This window comes from Acanthaster planci, linkage group LG10 (genome assembly GCF_054643075.1).
Source record: "Acanthaster planci isolate LZ-2023a linkage group LG10, COTS_SCS, whole genome shotgun sequence".
NCBI classification, from domain to species: Eukaryota; Metazoa; Echinodermata; class Asteroidea; order Valvatida; family Acanthasteridae; genus Acanthaster; species Acanthaster planci.
This window is the reverse complement of record NC_141786.1, coordinates 2,298,348-2,316,818: the sequence shown is the minus strand read 5'-3', so window position 1 is coordinate 2,316,818 and position 18,471 is coordinate 2,298,348. Positions and strand designations below refer to the sequence as shown.

The window sequence follows — 18,471 nt, the reverse complement described above, 5'->3', positions numbered from 1 at the left end:
TATCTTAACATATATATGTACTCAATCATATTAATCGTTTACAGTACTCGCTTCCAAAATGTCTGGTTCCCTATACCATTTTCAAACAACAACAACACGTGAAATTACAAAGTAGGGCGCCCTCTCCTGGAAGGACATTGGAAAAAAGTGTTGGCGGCACAAGTGTTGGAGTTTGTATGGTGGCCTCGACGGCAAAATTTGCGATCGATTTATTTTATAAGGTTGAAAACATAAAGAAGAGGCTTGATTACGTGAACTTTTTTTGGTGGTGGTGGTTTTTAGGGGGGGTTGTAACTTCCAAAAAGGTCGGTCGGAAATGTACATCCAACGGTAAACGTAAACATGGCCTCATTTTCCTTTATACGGAAGGCTTGACCGTGAAGTTCATTTTTTTGGTCACGTCTAAAGGCTTCGTGTAGGAAGGGTCCCCGGAGTGGAAACTCTGAGGACTGAGCTGAGCAATCATGTTGTTAAGAAGGCTGACTTATGGCTTTTAAAAATTGTTCTATTGGCATATGCAATATTAAAACAGTCCTCAGTCCTCCAACAGGTGAAGAATTCCAAGTCAGGACTGTTAGGGTTAGGCCTAACGGAGTGGCAATGATTTTCAAAATGACAATTTTTCGGAGGTGGTGATTTTCATCATCATTAGAGAAGATTTTCTTAGACTAACGATGGTAAAATAATTGAGCTGTAATATCTGTAATCAATGTATGTGGGCGTGCAAGATGAGAACAAATCGATGTCTGTATACTATGTATAGTGAAGCACGGATGCGTGTGGGATGTGGGTGGGTGGACGAAGGGTGTGGGAGGGCGTGTTCTCCGGGTTATATGGGGATAAATCAGACATTTTTTGTGTTATCCTATTTAAGACGATGTCTTCTGTTTCCTAAAAGGTTTTGGTACTTACAAATTAACTGAAAGACATGTGTTTGTCCCACAACTATGGGACAAGGATTTCGTCTTTTTTTTTTCCATCGTTATCTCCCTGTCCTGAAGAGAAACCTCCACAGGAGTATTATTCTTGCACATTTGTTGCGCGGCTCCCTGTCGTCGTCGTCGTCGTCTGTTGTCAAATGCAGCGAGGTAAGAGACGGAGAGAACCCCCCCCTGCTTTGTGTTGGTCATTGTCTCGCAGGAATCTGGGGAATTCCTTTCTTGGGGGGATGTGTTAAGTAACAATAGTCTGGAATGTGTATAGGGATTGGACATGTTGGGGGGGTACCCCTCGGTCTCATTTCTTACTGGGTATATCTGTGATAGTTTCTTTTTAGCAGTAGTCTGCAGCCACAGACTCTGGAGGGGTGACCTCGTCAAACATTGGGCAGTGCTGGGCAACGCAGCCATGCAACTTGAACAGTTGATGGAAAACCAATTCGTTTAATGTTGACCGCTTCGTTGAGTGTATTTAAAAATCATTGCATTTCGGCTTAATTCCTCTCGGAAGGTTATTTCCTGAGTGTTGCAGTGTTTTTTAATGGATGCACAAACTGAGCTCCCAGTCCTGGGTTTTACACCATGACTTTGATTGCCTAGTCGGTTTATCGATAGAAGTAGTGACGTGGACGCTAATTGAAAACACGAAATGTGCTAAAAATCGATCTTCAAAGTGCTCCGTACAGCTTTCACAGCAGTCTTAAAACCGGCGTTTTGTTTGGGTAAGGTTTTAGTCAATTATGTAACACATCGCTACCGGGACCGTTGATTAGTGACGAGGAAGTCTTAAAGGCGCCGTTCGTACGCAATTAAGGACTAGTCAAAATGAAATGCAATCTGCGAGTGTCTAAGTCTAAGGTGGGTGTCCCCGGCAAGACTTATTTCTCACTGAGGACGGAAACTCGTGTTGGTGACAAACTGTCTAATTTTGGCTGCCCGGATCGACTGTTAAGTTTCTAATTGATGAATAAGTGTTCTAGTAAAGACTGTGCGTGAATTCGTTTTATTTCGTTCCATGCAAAGGGTGTGTTTCTGCAGCTTTAATCAAACCGCCACTGCTGACGAAGGCACTGTCTTCCTGCCTGAGCCAAGGATATTCATTCACAACACTATTATATAAAGCCTTCAACGATTAAGCTCAGCAATAGCACATCACGGATGTTAATCTCCAGATGTCATGGCGAAGCGACTACTCCTGCATTGTGTTCTTTCCATCACCCTCTTGGCGATCACGGGTAAAAAACTAAGATAAAACATTTTAAAACTGCGTTGGCCTATACATTTTTAATTAAATCAGTTACTGGAAAATTACTAAAACTAGATTTTCTTCTGAGAGTGAAGGTATGGTTGTGACTTGTGATGCTAAAAATGCTCGCGCATTGGAAACACAGTGTATTTTGTGCTATTTCTTTTCCTTTTCAGTTGTCTTCAAAGACAGGGTTTAGGTATGCTGAATTATTACTTTATTATCACTTGCATTTCATGTGAAAATGTAAAATGAAATAAAAATCAGGTCACGTTTGGTTTGCATGCTGCCCGATGATTAAAGTTTTCTTTAACAATTGCTGGCTATATGGGTCATCAAATTGAACTTTTTTGACAAACCCTCTTGACAATTCAAGCTTTGTTGCAGATTAGTATGTCACAGATTCATTTATTTTTCAATGGGAACTGTTTGAATTGGATATATCCAGATATTATAATCCAGTCGGCTAGTGCTGACAATGGTACCTGCTGTCAACTGGCGGAAGAGCGTCTTCGGCAAATGATAGTCACCGGTAACGGTAATTACAACATGATGGAACGGCCGGTAACTGCGTCCAACTACTCCGTTGTTGTCAATGTGTCGCTCAACATGTATGCTTTGATGTCGCTGGTATGCATAACCTAACGTAATGTTTTTAACATGTCTCTTGTACTTGCCAGACATCTGCAGAACACATTTCGATATAGTTGACCCACACAAGTTTGCACAGAGACATCAAATTCTTTTTTTTTGCTCAGTATTTACCCCTTACGATGAGGCTATTAGTTGACCAAGAAGTGTTCAATTCGCTTATCTATTTTTGGTAAGGTGTTGTATTTATTGAGGGATTTTACATTAGCGCCGTCTGCGCATATGCGCATCGAAACCGAGGCTTTCTGTGTTGAACTTCGTCGCGCGCGCCCGCGGAGTCCACACAGTACATACAGTATCCCGTTCGTAAGTGTGACACCACTTCAGTTTTAACCACGCCCACTGCACAAGATACACGACTATCGCAGGTACGTTAGTTCGTGGTAAATTGTCGTTTTTTTTTTCTTTTGATTTTACGTGTTGAGTCATCCTGAAACTCTTCCACAAAAAATTGCAACCTGAGAAGTCTGAATTTAACACACATTTATGCATTTTGTGTCTTGACTCCTTACTTTCAATCGTCTGATCGTATTAAGAATTGAAACTGACACAGCCTCGTTTTCAAACGCGGAAGTGCGCAGATCGACGCTAAAAGCGTTGTATTGAGATCTTTCTATAAGGATTGTTCTCGTAGTCTACCTTTCCCATCCCAGGAATACATGTTTTTAGGAGCCAGTCACAGGACTGTGCACTGGCCAGGGACGTGTTGATTCTCTGACAAGGCAGTGAAATCGATTAACCGAAGGCTTAGCAAAGAATAAACCATCAATTTTTGATCTGTCTCATTGCAGGGTACTTAGTCAATATTCCCAGAACAGTTTAGTCATTCCTATTATCGATCAAGGGGTCGTCACGTGGCCGGTTGGAGCGGTTGATAAGGCACCGGCTATCGGGCAGTGGCAGCCAGCATAACATTTGAAGAGGGGCATTCAGAAATGTGGCAATAATTATTTGTGGCAAAAAATCCTTGGAACTTTCTCATTTTTAGTGACTTTTCAGTGACTTTTTGTTGTATAAGTATAGGCCTGTCGGGTATGGGAATAAAATGTTTGCTTAGTGAACAGACCCTTTCAACGTTCTTCGCCACTGATTCATCGCTTTCTGTGCCTCCCCACGCTTAGTAGGTCCCGTGAAGATTACTCAAGACTACTTGCAAAAGGGTCACACCCTTGGCAAGAACAATGTTGGTGAGGGGGGGCGAAGCACAAAGTCATTGGTAATTCATAAAATATTAAAACTTTAGGTGTTGGGTGACGTTATCAGTGTCCATTCTGCTGAGCTGGTTTTAAACGTTGGCAGGATTATTCGTTTTCATAAAAATGGCCCTTTAGAGTAAAAACATTTGAACAGGTTCAAATGACGTCAAGAATCGCGTGATCACCCGCTTACTACTTGAGTGGCCGCCATTGTTGTATGAAGGCTTGATTTTCACCAACTTTATGTCAGAAAAAATGACAACGTTGGCGCTGCCTATGTAACCAGGAAGTTATCGGTTATTCAGTGAAAGTACTTCTGTTAACCGGGAAATACTCCCCCTGGAGTTAGTTTGCAGAACACACAAAGTTTTCTTTTTGTATATAGATATATTCTTTTTTTTCTCCGAATCAAACTTTTAGGCTTCCCTTTCTGGCAACTACAGGTTCACAAAATAATAATGTCTTCGCCTATAAAATTAATTCGTATCACGCCTTTTTGTTTTCTGTTTCAGGAGGAGAAAGTGCAGACTCTGACTGCTGCTTCTTGGCTAAAAATAGTAAGAATTGCTGCACGATTACAAATCAGAGTCAGGATTGTATTAAAAAAACAAAAAAACACGAGCTGGAATCTTGACGCACTGTCTCACCAAGGTTTCTATGACTCGTGTGAGTGTGCTACACGTGGTGTTTAGGTGCTGTCACTTACGACCATCATAGTTGAGTCGTTCTTTCAACGCCAAATGACTCTTTAGCCTGAATTTGTTTGCGACGGTCTTCTAACGAAGTTACTCACTCGTTAAAGAAGTTATGAACCATCAAGGTTAATCTTCTTACTGTTCAAAGTGCTGCGCCTCGGGGAAGGAATTCTTACTGTCATAAAGTCACTAGTGGTTTTACCATAGGGATAGGACCTGTTACGGCGATAGGGATAAGAAACTGGGTGAGTGTGTCTTGTAATAGAATGCAGGGGCATACAGTTTGGATTTGAAACTAAAAATGTGTACGAACTTTTAATTGCCAAGTTTTATACCGTCCTTCGTTATATGGAGGTGTTCATGACTTGGCATTCAGCTACAAAACACACCTCCACTGTGCAAGCTGTGATGTAACTAAGTACAGGCATGCTGACAGGTCTCTCTATTTGCTTGTAATCTTTAAAACTGTGACGTAAACATCAGGGGGCTTCCTAGAATAATGAGCCCCGCTGTCTGCAAGCAAAATGTTCTCTCTTCATGTATTCCAAACTACTCAGACACTGCTACTGGGTTTCCATTCAGGAATGGCAAGACTACCGAGCTCGCTGGGACCCAGAGGATTATGAGGACCAGACGTACTTGTCCCTTGGAGTAGGTGACATATGGATACCCAAAATTATTCTGACAAACCAGTGAGTGCCTGCTCCTTGTGGCTGTTAACCTTTCACCGACAGAAATTGTTACCCGATGGGTTTAACCCTAAAAGAGCAGGGTCATCGTAGCCCATGTACCAGTTGGGGGGAGCGGATTCCCTCTCTAAGAACTCGGTTGTGCCTCGTCTATTTTTTTTTTAAACTTGGCATACATGTACAAACAATCCTTATCATTACAAATCTGAAGATTGAACTCAGTCAGATGTGTGGTGTGAAATGTAAGGCTATATGCGTGCCAGTGCGCGTGCACGGATAAAGCACAGCAGTGGAAAAAAGTACAAAAGGCAGAACTTATATGCTTGCCCTGACGAAGGTCCCCAGTTACCGAAATCTCGGCAATTACACAGTTCAGAACACTGATTATAGTATATTTTCTTTTTGGCTATATAATGGAGAAAGTATACAATTTTGGCAGACAGATAAAATGCTCGTCTGCACGAAAACTGTATGTTCGAAAATGGTGTAAAAATTACCCCAAAGAGTTACTTTAAAAACTCCTGAGGGTCACTGTTGAACAAATGAGCTGTGGCGAAATCGGAAAAAATGACAAGGGATGGCGCCATTTTAGGGTTACAACATTAATCAATATAGCCTTCACTTTGTAAGGTTGATCAACAACACAAGAGTGTGTTGAAATACGTTGACCAATCACGATGCGCAAAATATGTCGACCAAATGCGCGTTTGGAAAGGGTCAACATATTTCGCGCGAAGTGATCGGCCATTGCGTTGCATACATTTTGAATCATCCGTATTCTTGAATTAACTGTGTAAATTCGATCAGGGGTGTCTCCTGGTGGGAGTAGTTTGTTTGCTCTTTTGCTTGCATTTCCATTGTTCTGACTGGAAATGTTAAGGTTGCTCCATTACTTTGGCGTGTGAACTTACTTTCTGGGAGACACATCCCCTCTGATCTTGCCTGAAAATAATTGATTACAGGGCGAGCGACAAGATTGAAAAACCTGTACAAGGAAGTGTTTTTGGAATTCTGTTGAAATGGGACGGCACAGTCAGCCTAGAAGGTAAACAATTTCGTTGTTTTGATTTTATTTAATAATTTGCCTCTACATCTGCCTTCAACAAAGCAGTTTGATTACCTGATTGGCACATTGGTCTTCTATCAATCTTCACCATGGGCCTTATCGTCCAAGGTAAGCTGTACTGGTAACCCGTACGGTTGTTGGTTTTAATGCTACAGACATAATGGAAAGAGTGGAAAACATACCAATAAAGAGAGTGTGTCCCTTAAAAATTCACCCAATAAGAGTGAAACTACTCTTAGTCGTTGGATCAGTTGCTATAAAAAGGGTTAAAACCACTCCAACGAGTGAAACTCACTGAAAACGAATTTCAAATTGTCTCGCATAATCTTCTTGGAAATGTCATCGTCTTTCAGTGGATTTTACTTTTTTTGAGTGGTTTAGGTTCTGTTTTTTCCAGAGTGCTTTTATAAAGAAATCACTCATGTAGAGAAGTGTTTACCCTGGCAATTATACAGAGATACCCTTAAGTGTGACATGAGGTAAGGCTTCTTTTTCTGTTTTTACTCCTCTATCTGTCTATCCATGCAGGTCCATTCATCCACAAAACACACTGCGGGATGCAGCTAGCGAAGTTTCCTTTCGATCGGCAAACCTGTTTCTTGCTCTTTTCTACCCAAAACGTGCTTTACGGGGCGATTTCCCTCCACCCTGGCCCCGATAATATGCTTGACCCCCTCACGGCTACCAGCCAGTGGCGTCCACTGAATCTGAGCGGGAAGGCGTCAAACTACCACGCTGGATCAAGGGTGTACCCGTTGTTGACACTCGCACTTGACTTGAAGAGGCTGCCGCAATATTATCTGCTGAATATCGCCCTACCGTCATGCGTCCTGACCTTCATATCGCTTGGAGTGTTTTGGCTGACCCCTGAGAGTGGAGAAAGAGTAGGTCTAAGTAGCAGCGGCGCATGCTCAGAGAAATTATGCGCGTTCTAATCAAGTTCTAATTTATTTTCCGTTCTGCTATCTTTATTGATGGTTCATATGTATTTTGCGACAAAAGTGAAAAATGGCGGTCCGATGTTTGCGAAAGCAATTGTAAAATCAGACTGAAGTGTCACATGATGAAAAATTAAAGTTCCATCCAACGCGTCTGAAAGATTTACTCCAGACTTATTCGGGTGATTTAGGGAGTTTTTCATTCAGAATTTATTCAGGAGTTATACAAGCAGAGAGGTTGATATTCTTGCAAATGAAAATAATTCAATCACTGACAAAGGGAATATTCCATTTTCGTTCCATTCGATGGAACATTCCATCTGTCACCTCGTTCACCCATTTTTGTCATTGCACTCTTTACAACAGCAGATATGTCTTTAGTTAGTCCATCATCCATTTAGTGCTCCTATAGACAAGCAGTTGATTTAATTGCCACGACACAACCGTTCAGGAGGATGTAGGTCGGTCACCAATTGAATAATGATGTCAATATTTTTTCTTGATCAGATCTCTCTGGCTGTGTCCCTGTTGCTCGGCCAGGCTGTTTTCTGGCTCGTTGTTGTTGAGTCCTTACCACCCACTGGAGCCCAAGGTACTCCGATCCTACTTGTCAGCGTGGAGACCAACTTCCTCGTGGGCGGCTTGGCGATTCTCCTCAGCGTGGCCACGGTGAACGTCCAGCATCAGCCTGGTCCTCTGCGTTGCCGCCTCCTCCGGAAGCTGTTCCTGCACACCCTGCCCGTGCTTGTGTGCGCGCAGGGTGGCGGTCGAAGTCGCAAGGTGTCTTGCCAGCCGCAATCCGAGGACAAGCGGCAAACGTCGACATCTGACACGGTGGAAACAATCAATCTCGGTAGAGAGGGTCAGGTCCTTGAGTCAGGCATCAAGAAAGGATTTTTCGTCCGGGTCGGGAGATTGGAGAAAGAGAAAGAGCAGGATGACAACGAGAACAACGGCAAACTCGACAGTACAAACACGGTAAGTTATTTAATATTACCCCAATGCACTGTCTTGAGATTTATAACGTCTCTCTCTATTACCTGTTCACACTTGACAGTCGGTAATGAGACGGTTATGCAACGAACTATGATAGAGGCCTTTCAACTTCTTTCCCGATACTTGAAGATATATCGACACTTGCCTTCTTAATCCAGGTATGGCTCAAAACTGTTATTGCCACATGGATGTACCACTCATTGAAAGGTTCTTGTCATCTTTTTGGCAGGGTTCGAATGACATGAAGACAGTTGCAGCTGTCCTTGATCGAATCTTCTTTCTAGTAGCGGTGGTGATTTTCATCTCCGGCAATGCCCCATTGGTCTCAGAAATGCTGAACGCGTAGAGAGGACCATGAGCATCTCAAGCAACGGCAACCAGGACCGAACCGAGAGTCGTGGGCGCTGACAGCAAAACATCATATTGTCTCTAAGTCGCCGTTCTATACAACCATGAAATGCATCTTGCTGCTTTTATTGAAATAGCCCTTGACTTACATGACCACATTACATGTACAGAGAATAGCTTAAATATCAAATATTAAATATTACCCTGACTGTCCATGTAATGTGCCAAGAAATATGTTACCTCGAATAGCTACATTTTTGATGTTTGGAATATTGCCTAAATTCTATAAATGAAACTTAACTACTTAATCAAAGATATTTTGATCGACATATAGTGTATATAAAATGCCCCATATTACTTGTGATGATCGTAGATCACTAATTATGGATGAAAGAAAGTTCCATAAAATAATAGCGATAGTGGATGACAGTCAAGACTTTGTTCCTCTCGTTGTATTGACTGGATCTACCGAAGGACTCGCAATGGACTTAAACGCTGATTCATTCATAAATTAGGCTATAGTATTCATGTCATGAACCTGAGTGTCCAATTTACCTCATTTATCGTGTTGCCACTGTGATGGTATTCTCAGGGTATGCCTTTTAATTTGCCAAGTATGTCAAAACTCTGAATGAACAATGACCAATTTGTGTCATGCGCCTTGATCCACGCGCAAAAGCGCCACCTGGAGTCCGAGCTAGGCTTGCTGCCCTTCGCTTATCATGCAAATGATATTTATTAAGCACCATAAAATATGTTACTGATAGAGTGACCTTAGGGTTCAAAATGCACACTCAAGTGGATTCTCTGGATTAATTTCAGTCAATATCTTTTTTCCTGACTATGAATGCGATTTTGCGGTACGTGTTGAAGGAGACTGACGCCATTTTGTAAGACTTGCCTCTGCGTGTTCTGCTGTGTACCGGGGGGCTTCTCACACACTGCTTATTGTGGTCTTGTCTTCTAACAAAGGCACGCTTTCATGCAGAATTCACATTTCAAGCTGTAAAGTGAGTATGCCTGACATGTGTTGACTTCGCTTTGGAGCATTTGACAGTGCTGAAACACTCAAATGGTTATGATCTTTTCAACTTCATGTACTTGTACGACAATGAACTTGTAAGTAACCCTAAATGGAGGGCAGAAACAGCCTGGTTCACCTTCACACCTTGTTTGTTTTGGAGCATTTATTTCTTTTTAGAGTGCTTCCTTAAGCACAAGTTTACAAGAATTTGGTCAAGTCCAGAATGTCTCGCAATCATAAGTTTCATCATAGACAACAAATACAGTCCATTGTATTGTGCTGTGAATGAATATTGAACATCCTGCAAAGTCGTTTCACAAGTAGGCTATCAGCAGGAAGGCAGGTGGGAAAATCCTTCGAAAAAAAGTTGGAACAATATTAAAAAAAAAACAAGGAACACAAAGGCAAAGGTAGAATAAACTTACTATGGAAAGGCGAGTGACATATTGTGAATGCAAATCCTACATGTTATTATCAACAGGGTCTAGAGGCCACAGGGATACACTACTGCCTAAAACGTTTACTTAGATACTTAATTAGACTTTCGACTCCCTTGTTTTATTCAATTAAGGAGCACACCCTCGTCATCATTAAACACAGATGGCATCCTTAGGAGACATTCGTAAAGGTGAAGCTTCGTCGTCTTCTGGGTACCAAGTACAGTGCCCAAAACACAATGAGATCACTCATTTTTATTGCGAGACTTGCCAAGAGTTACTTTGCCGAGAATGCGCAGCTAAAAATCACGGCGAGCAGCACCACCGCGTAATCGACGTCGCAGCAACCTCGCACGAGTACCAGTCTTTGACGAGGGATTCCATCCCAGCTCCGGAAACAGACATACAGGATCTCGCGGAGTCACTGGCGGCTACATCTCGAGCGAGAAGGGAGTTCGAAGCCGCAGTCACTGCGATCCGTGAGGAAGTGGAGGATACCGCTGCCATGGTCATAGAGGACGTCCATGCCGCAGCAAGTCGAGCGTTTTGCCAGATCAGAGCAGTGCAACAGATCCGACTCGAAGAATTTGATAGACGTATTAAATTTAAAACTGAGGTGCTGAAACAAAAACAATCATCCCACCTTGCAGAAAAAGATGGCCCGAACACTGCCAAAGAGACTGGTACTAACCATGCACACCTTACCGTGGTTAATAACAAAGAAGAAGGAGCAATAGATCAGTTCAAGGTTGACCAGAGGCTTGCTTACCTCAGGTTCCGCAGGGGAAAGGTGCTTCCAAAATTCTTCTTGGGCACACTACGCTTGGAGGCGAAGTGGGAGCTGTGCTGTGAGTTTGGCAAGCAGGGGAAGGGTCCAGGGGAGTTCGATGGGGCGCATGTCATCACTTCCCCGCGGCCCGATGTGATTGCTGTTGCTGACTGGCACAACAAGCGTATCGTGATCTGCAAACTTGACGGTCGCAACATTAGCACCCTCCAGACGCCAGGAAGTAAGGCTCGTTTGTGACAGATGTTAAAAATTCAACCGATTTACGTTAATGCTATTTTACTTTTATTGGAACCAACACAAGGGTGCTATTTTGTTGACACATTGGAACTATCAGAACCACAAACGGTATTTAAAAGTTTGTAATTGTAAACTTATTCAAGCATAGCTGTATAATAGTAGGCTTAGATTTTAACAAGAGACGCTCAACATCCTTACAAAACCAAATTCACGTCCACGTCAAATTAATCAGCAGCGCATTATACTACATAATTGGTGCAACAGGTGCTTTTTATGGATGCTAATTTAGCCAGAAAGGGGAATTTTGAGCAGCTCTGTGCATTTTTGAATGTCAAGGGTTGAAATGCATGTCCTGCGAACTCCGTGTCTATATATGGGTATAAAGCAAATCATATCTCGGGCTTTCATTGCTGAAATCTACGGAACACCTGTTGGCTTAGAGTATATAGGTGTGGTCAGTACATTTATAAAGGTCACTCTAACGTAAAAGCTTTCATAATTTGACGGCTCTATTTCAGACCCCAGGTGTGTTGCATCTGTAGCCGATCATCTAGTGGTCGTTGATACCACACCTGAGGTGAAGATATACTGTGCCACAGAGTGAGGCTGGCAAGACAGACGTGGACCTCCGAGCAGTCATAGCAACGGGAGAAGGTACGTTCCTCGTGAGTGACGCTAAGAGGAACTTACTGACCGAGCACAGAGTTGACGACAGCTCAGTGATACGTACTCTGCCGGTGAGTGTGCGACCCAGCTACCTGGCCACGGACGCCGGCGGAACACTCGTCGTCAGCGGTGGGGTTCAGACCGTGCACGTCGTCCGAGGCTACTCTGCCAAGGAAACAACTACATGTACCACCATCATTCGACCGTCTATCGAAGGCTGGTCGGTCAGACACAGTAACGGCGTTTGCTGCGATCACAACGACATCTATATTGCGGTAGACAGTGGGGAGGGTACAGGGCACATTCACCGCTACAGATCAAACGGAGAATTTCTGGATTGCGCCGTGCAGGGTTTGCGCAACCCGTACGGGATAGCCTTCATAGCAGATGGAAAATGTCTGGCAGTTGCCGACTGCTACTCAGTGAAGTTGTTCCATAGGTTGTGACAAAGGCTCTGTTTGTTTCACACGGATCTGTGGATCTCGATCGGTGATAACACTGCTGGTTGGCTCCATCCATTACGCTGGTTCTAGTGGCAGGGAACCAACGTCAAATCACCGGCCGGTCGTGATCTGAGTCTGCGGGAATCAAACAGGCCCAGAGATAAATCGATATGCTAGGGCGTAGTCCGAATTTGGGGATCTACAAGCATGGGCGTTGCGGGGGGAGGGCCTCAAAAGGAATAAAGATGAAACCGCAAAAGCAGTAAAATACATGAAATCAGCCAATGACTTAAACACATCTCAAAAATGACTCCATTCACCATTCATATAAAAAATGTCCTGGAGATCGACAATGTGTACGAGATTGAAATAATCCTTGCCAGGTATGTTTACAAATCTGCTAAGAACCAATATTCAGTATGTTCACTCCAATGCCTATGTGCACTATTTAGTTGAAAGTTGGCGCACTCGATCACTTTACTGTGGATTTCGAGGCAGGCGACGTTGGACACCGTTCCGACACGTCTTTCCGCGGATGGACAAATAACCTGATAACGTAAGATTGATTAGACAGCATTAAACTACCGTATGGTGTGAACCAAGTTGTAAAGGTTTGAAACAAATTCTGAAAAAAAATATTAAAAACTAAACACGATCAGATTTATAGTAAAGATTGCGGTAACACCATGTATTCATCTCTTCTTTGAGTATGTGTGGCTCTGAGAAGAACCGGGGAATAACTCGACGTTTCGAACAGTGTACTCTGTCCGTCTCCAGGAGACGGACAGAGTACACTGTTCGAAACGTCGAATTGCTTGATATTCCAAGCCTCATTGCCTTGAATGGCATTAAAGAGAGATGGCTGCCCAGATGGCTGATAGAGGTCTTTAGCTACAAGACAAAACAGCTTCATTAATCACTGATTAAATGAATAGATAGCAAGGCAATTAATACAATTAATGTAGCATTTTCTGTTCATTTTTAAGATGCTGTGCTACACTGACTCTCTCATTTCTACAAGCCGCTGGTATTTCCAAAAACAAAATATACACCTCAGTAAACTACTGAACCCGTGACAATGTATCTACTTTATGTAGAACTTTTCATTCGTGTGACATTAGTAGATTATCCTAAGTTAATTTATATAATTCGTAAAGCGTTGAAGAGCGGATACAGCAAATTACTTAATCTTCAGTAGTTGTAATAACCTGGTTATTGGTTGAATGTCTTGCCGAGAATGTTGTACACTTGAGTGCCAAATAAAATCACTTCTTAAGCTATTACAAAGCGATTACTAATAGCACAAAAGCTAAAAACGTGAAAACAAAATCAATTATATAACAAAGAAATTACGTTAATATGCAGGAGTAAAAGTGCACACTAAATCACAAAACAGCCGTGGGCTTACAAACGAAAAACATAAGTATGTCAAAATAATTTAATGAGCTGAAACCAATCGATCAATTTACCAATTAATTCAAATTTATGCATCAAAGGGCATACGTGGCAATGTCAAGCCAAAGGAGCACGAGAAGCCATTTTCATGAGCACTAGTTGGGCGGAAAATGGGAGTACCTTGCATCATTGCAAATCACTTTCAAAGCGATGTTACCTGATCAGAAACAATGCATAGAAAACGATTTGCTAATATTGAAAAATAAATTGATATTTGGAATCGCTGGGCGAGATCCAGATCAGTGTGAAAAAAATGCCCAAAATCTAAACCAAACTGTGATATTAAACAATATCTTGGAAAAAGGAGACCTACTCGTTCATACAACTAATTAATGAATGAAATGCTTGCGTGGGCTAGGACCTCCCAAACGCATTCCAGAGCAACAGGTTTTCTTTTCTGAAGGCAGCCTTAATAACTTGAATTTCTCGGATAATGCTTTCATTATTTAGTAAATGGATCTTAGCCTAAAGTACAACTTATCATTATAAGACGTATGGTTGATAGAGGTTTCGTTTACAACGTCAAATTTATGTCAATCTTAACAACGTCAGTCTAAAAGTGATACCACCAATGAGTTATGAAGTTGGGAGCTTGGGAGCCAACGTGAACATACATGTATAACGAAAAAAAAAGCGTAAAAGCACTCAACCACAGAGAACATTACACTCAAAAATATATCTCTCGAGTTCATTAGGAAAGTAATTTGGTAACCAATACACCCGAATTTTCATCAGCTAAATCTTCCTTGGTTCCTATGGCGCCCCCTTCGTACACCCATTCCCATCCCGGATACAGTGTGTTACCATGCCAACTCACATATGCTGGACCATCACCCACTGACGTATTGGTTAGAAGGACGTTTGCTCCTACGGTGTGCAGTGGTTCCTTAAATACCGAGTAAGATCGTTTAAGATAGAAATCTTTATAATGAAGATATATGCCTTTATAAAACTCTTTGTATCCATATTTAGACGCCATTGTCTCTGCCATCGATGTTGCCATCAAACCGACGCCCATATTCCTTCTTTGCTTTTCGATGACGAAAGCTTCGTCATACACCGCCCTCTTTCTATTTGTAACAGGGATGAAACGGATATGACCAACAAGAATATCTTTATTGCATTTGTTATTTTGGTGCTCGACCAGGCCGAACGAACATGGCGCAATGCCGAGTTCCTGTTTGACGAGTTGTGGTAGAATTTCTGCCTTACATTGTGGCCACTCGTCCTTCATGATCTTGATGCAAGTAGGAATGAGATCCGGAATGGAGCGCAGCGGTTTCCAGCAATATGAAAGCGCCATTTCAGCAGTCGAACAAGCCTTGCTGTATTGCCCCAATGTCGTTGGAATCAAAGATCAGCCAAGAAAATAGCCTGGAAAGGATTTGTATTGCAACACGTTTATTACAAAATGTCAACAATTCCAAAAAGGTTAAACACAAAGACTATAATTATCATTATAAATCTTTACGAGGTTAGAACTTCTCACTTCCGAACTCTAATTAACATGGACTGTCCAGGGAGTAACTTCCACTTTCGTGAGAGTACACAGAATGCATCTGAACGAATGTGGAGATCCTTTTTAAAAATCAATTATATATTGGATGCAGACTAAAGAACACCATTGACGGTGTTGTGTGATTTACTACAGGGTTAATATTTAAGAACTCTTATAATACTCCTTTCGATGTAAATGGTAATAACAAAAGTAAGCCCCTTAATTTTTACTCTCAACCTGCCCACTATGAGGTCTGTTGGGAGTGTTGGACGTACCCTCCACCTCACCAATCATTTCCCATTGCCCACGCATTGGTATAGATAAGGTCTTTGTTGAGTTACCTTCATGCGGGGATCCAGCACAAACACTTGCTCGTTGTCATTTTTAGGCAGCCTATGCCTAAAGCGTGCAAGCCCCAACCCCAGAAAGCATTCGTTTGTTTAAGAACAAAAAGAGATTAACTGGATTCGATAACGGCAAACACAATAACAGCGCCTTAAAAAAGTGATATTTCCGACTTCAAAATCTGTCCAAATTCGACCGTTTTCGCTTGACAAACTCACGACACTAAACACTTTTCGAGGCCTCCTCCCATTCAAATACGCGTGCCTAAATGTTGCTTGCGCAAAACCTCTATGGAGGAACATGGTGCTTTAACGAAACCGCAGGAGCGGCCCATATTGTCGGGGCATAATACATGTTGACAATGACGTTTGGGACAGGTACCAATGAGTGTTTCCTGGTCAACAGAGGGATTTTACATTAGCGTCGTCTGCGCATATCCGCATCGAAACCGAGGTTCTATGTGTTGAACTTCCTCGCGCATGCTCGCAGAGTCGACACAGCATATGCATGATTCGTAAGTGTGACGCCTTTTCAGTTATAAACCACGCCCACTGCACAAGCAGATACACGACCATCGCAGGCACGTTAGATCGCGGTAAATTGCCATTATTTTTTCTTTTGATTTTACGTGTAAAGTTATTGTGAAAGACTCTTCCACACAAATTTGCAGCCTGAAATTTCTGAATTTAACATACCTTTATGTATTTTGTGTCTTGACTCCTTACTTTCAATCGTCTGATCGTATTAAGAATTGAAAGTGACACAGCTTCGTTTTCAAACGCGGAAGTGAGCAGATCGACGCTAAAAGCTCGTATTGGGACTCCTCTACACGCCTTGTGCCCCGACTACGTAGTATGAGGATAAAGTTTGTCTTTGGCATTTAAGAAAGCCACTAGGTGGTGAAAAGGTATTTTGGGGGAGTCTTTGAAATTTTTGAGAACTGTTGTCACTTTGCTATGTGTAATGTGGAGCGTTAGTATGACCGATCCAGTCCAAAAATCGAAAAATTGGGATAATAACGCTGCACTCAGTAGAGCTATGTAAAAACGTAAACATTTGTACCTTACAGTCCATTGAGAGTACCTACAATTTATATGCTCACAGACTTTCTCGGCAATTTTTTGAGCGATTAGTTCAAACTGAATATATTTTTTCGCGTACCGGTTCAAACTCTTATTGGAAAAGTGGTGTAAAACCATCTCTTCCCATGTTCTCCCAGAGAAAAAGTCTTACTAAAAAACTGCTGACTCATTACGACTCGGTGCGTTTCTGTCGACGCTTGCTACAGCCGTCACAGACCACATCTACGGTATCTCAATTTCCAGTTTTATTTCTATTCCACTCATCCATTCCATCTTTGATTTTAAGACAATTTTGTGGTACCTCTGTTATTTGGCCAATTCTGGTGACCTATGGGTAGAGTTAACAAAATCTCTTGTCAAGATGGACAGCTGATTTACCACTCATATCAAAGCTCATGATCTCAGGCAGTGTGCTTATAATGAAGAGAGTTCGTTCTTTGCGATTAAATATGAGTTTTGAACTCATGTTTGTCTCTGCATGGGGTAATGCGCCCATGGATGACACAAAAAGCAGAAAAATTCGGAATTTGACGTACTGTTGTTGATGCATTCTATCAAGATTGTAGAACATTGAAACACTTTAAGATGGGTCCTTGTTTAACAGCGCAGTGGTCCAAAATAACTGTTTTCAAAAGACACAAATATGGAGGGCCTGACATTTCGATCCCAGCAGAATCTTTCTCAAAGGCAAAACGACAAAAGTGGACAAGACACAAGCAAACGGGTATCAACCAAATATGGTCGAATGCAGGAGGTCAAAAGGGGAAAAAGGGAAAAAGGGTAAAGGGGCTGCATGAAAGACACGAAAACGCATATCATCCAATACCTGCTGAATCTATTGTGAGAATGTCCCTGTGGGGTCAGAATCAAGTGGGGTCTAGTTAGTGTGATTGTTAAGTTGGCGATGGGCTTCATCAATATATTATCTGCCGGCTTGATGATGGTGTCAGTGTGGGAGCGCAATCAGTTTAGTGCTTAACGTTCATCTCTGGAGAGATCATGTTGAGGACCGTGACGAAAATGATCAGGGTTATTCCCTTGTGAATGACCAGACTGTGCATAGGTCTCGAGGGCCGGTATACGTTTCTTAGGGGGTACCCAGGTGCTTTTGGCACAGAGGGATTCCTGGTCGCACGGAGCAGAGTCAAAGAAAAATTCTCGAAGTCGTATCCAGTGGAAGTATTCAGTAAGATATTGGCTGAGTTCTACCGGGTTCACTGTGGGGTGAGTGAGACAGAACTCCAAGAAAGCAAGCCAATCATCTACACACCCAGAGCCATAACACCAACAGAAATGAGATATGCCCAGATCGAGAAGGAAATGCTTGCGATTGTCCCTGTCCAAAGTTCCATCACTATGTATGTGTTCGGCAAGGCCGTGACCGTTGAAAGTGAACACAGGCCAGTACAAGCAATTTCGGGCTTTACTGATGGGTCTATTTTCAGGAAATACTTCCCAGGAAGAATGCCAGTGGTTTTCTTGATCTCCAGGTACTGCTCAAGCCCATAGACTCTGCCTATGAGCCTAAGTTTCTTGCTGGCGCCTCCACTGAGGATCAGTGGCTTTTGTTCTGCCTGTACGACGTAGTAAGACATATCAACGCACACAATTTTGTGGCATGTGGGCAGTGTGGTGCCCCCTTCCACTTACAGCTTATTACTGGAATATGTCTCAAACCTTTTTACACTTGGGCACAACTCTTTCACGTCTCCCAGCGTCTTATAGATGTGG

General features: G+C 42.4%; 2 protein-coding genes across 2 annotated transcripts; one reads left to right on the top strand and one right to left on the bottom strand.

Annotated features, from left to right (window-relative positions):
- Positions 1-1,743: 1,743 nt before the first annotated feature.
- On the top strand, positions 1,744-13,647 carry LOC147797571 (neuronal acetylcholine receptor subunit beta-3-like). The gene is made up of 10 exons (XM_087142827.1): positions 1,744-2,173; positions 2,633-2,814; positions 4,544-4,588; positions 5,309-5,418; positions 6,378-6,460; positions 7,010-7,365; positions 7,927-8,397; positions 8,645-9,773; positions 10,359-11,234; positions 11,770-13,647. Exons 1-8 carry the CDS (start codon positions 2,116-2,118, stop codon positions 8,759-8,761), a joined length of 1,422 nt encoding a protein of 473 aa, XP_086998953.1. The 5' UTR covers positions 1,744-2,115; the 3' UTR covers positions 8,762-9,773; positions 10,359-11,234; positions 11,770-13,647.
- Positions 13,648-14,506: 859 nt separating this feature from the next.
- LOC147797570 (uncharacterized) lies at positions 14,507-15,166 on the bottom strand. Its single transcript, XM_087142452.1, has one exon. It carries the CDS (start codon positions 15,116-15,118, stop codon positions 14,507-14,509), a length of 612 nt encoding a protein of 203 aa, XP_086998578.1. The 5' UTR covers positions 15,119-15,166.
- Positions 15,167-18,471: the final 3,305 nt, after the last annotated feature.

Excerpts from the sequence above, each read along its gene's own strand:
- LOC147797571 (XM_087142827.1), top strand. The coding sequence starts at position 2,116 with ATGGCGAAGCGACTACTCCTGCATTGTGTTCTTTCCATCACCCTCTTG. Across the intron at positions 2,174-2,632 it reads CACCCTCTTGGCGATCACGG|ATATTATAATCCAGTCGGCT; the intron begins GTAAAAAACTAA and ends GGATATATCCAG. Across the intron at positions 5,419-6,377 it reads AAAATTATTCTGACAAACCA|GGCGAGCGACAAGATTGAAA; the intron begins GTGAGTGCCTGC and ends AATTGATTACAG.
- LOC147797570 (XM_087142452.1), bottom strand. The coding sequence starts at position 15,118 with ATGGCGCTTTCATATTGCTGGAAACCGCTGCGCTCCATTCCGGATCTC.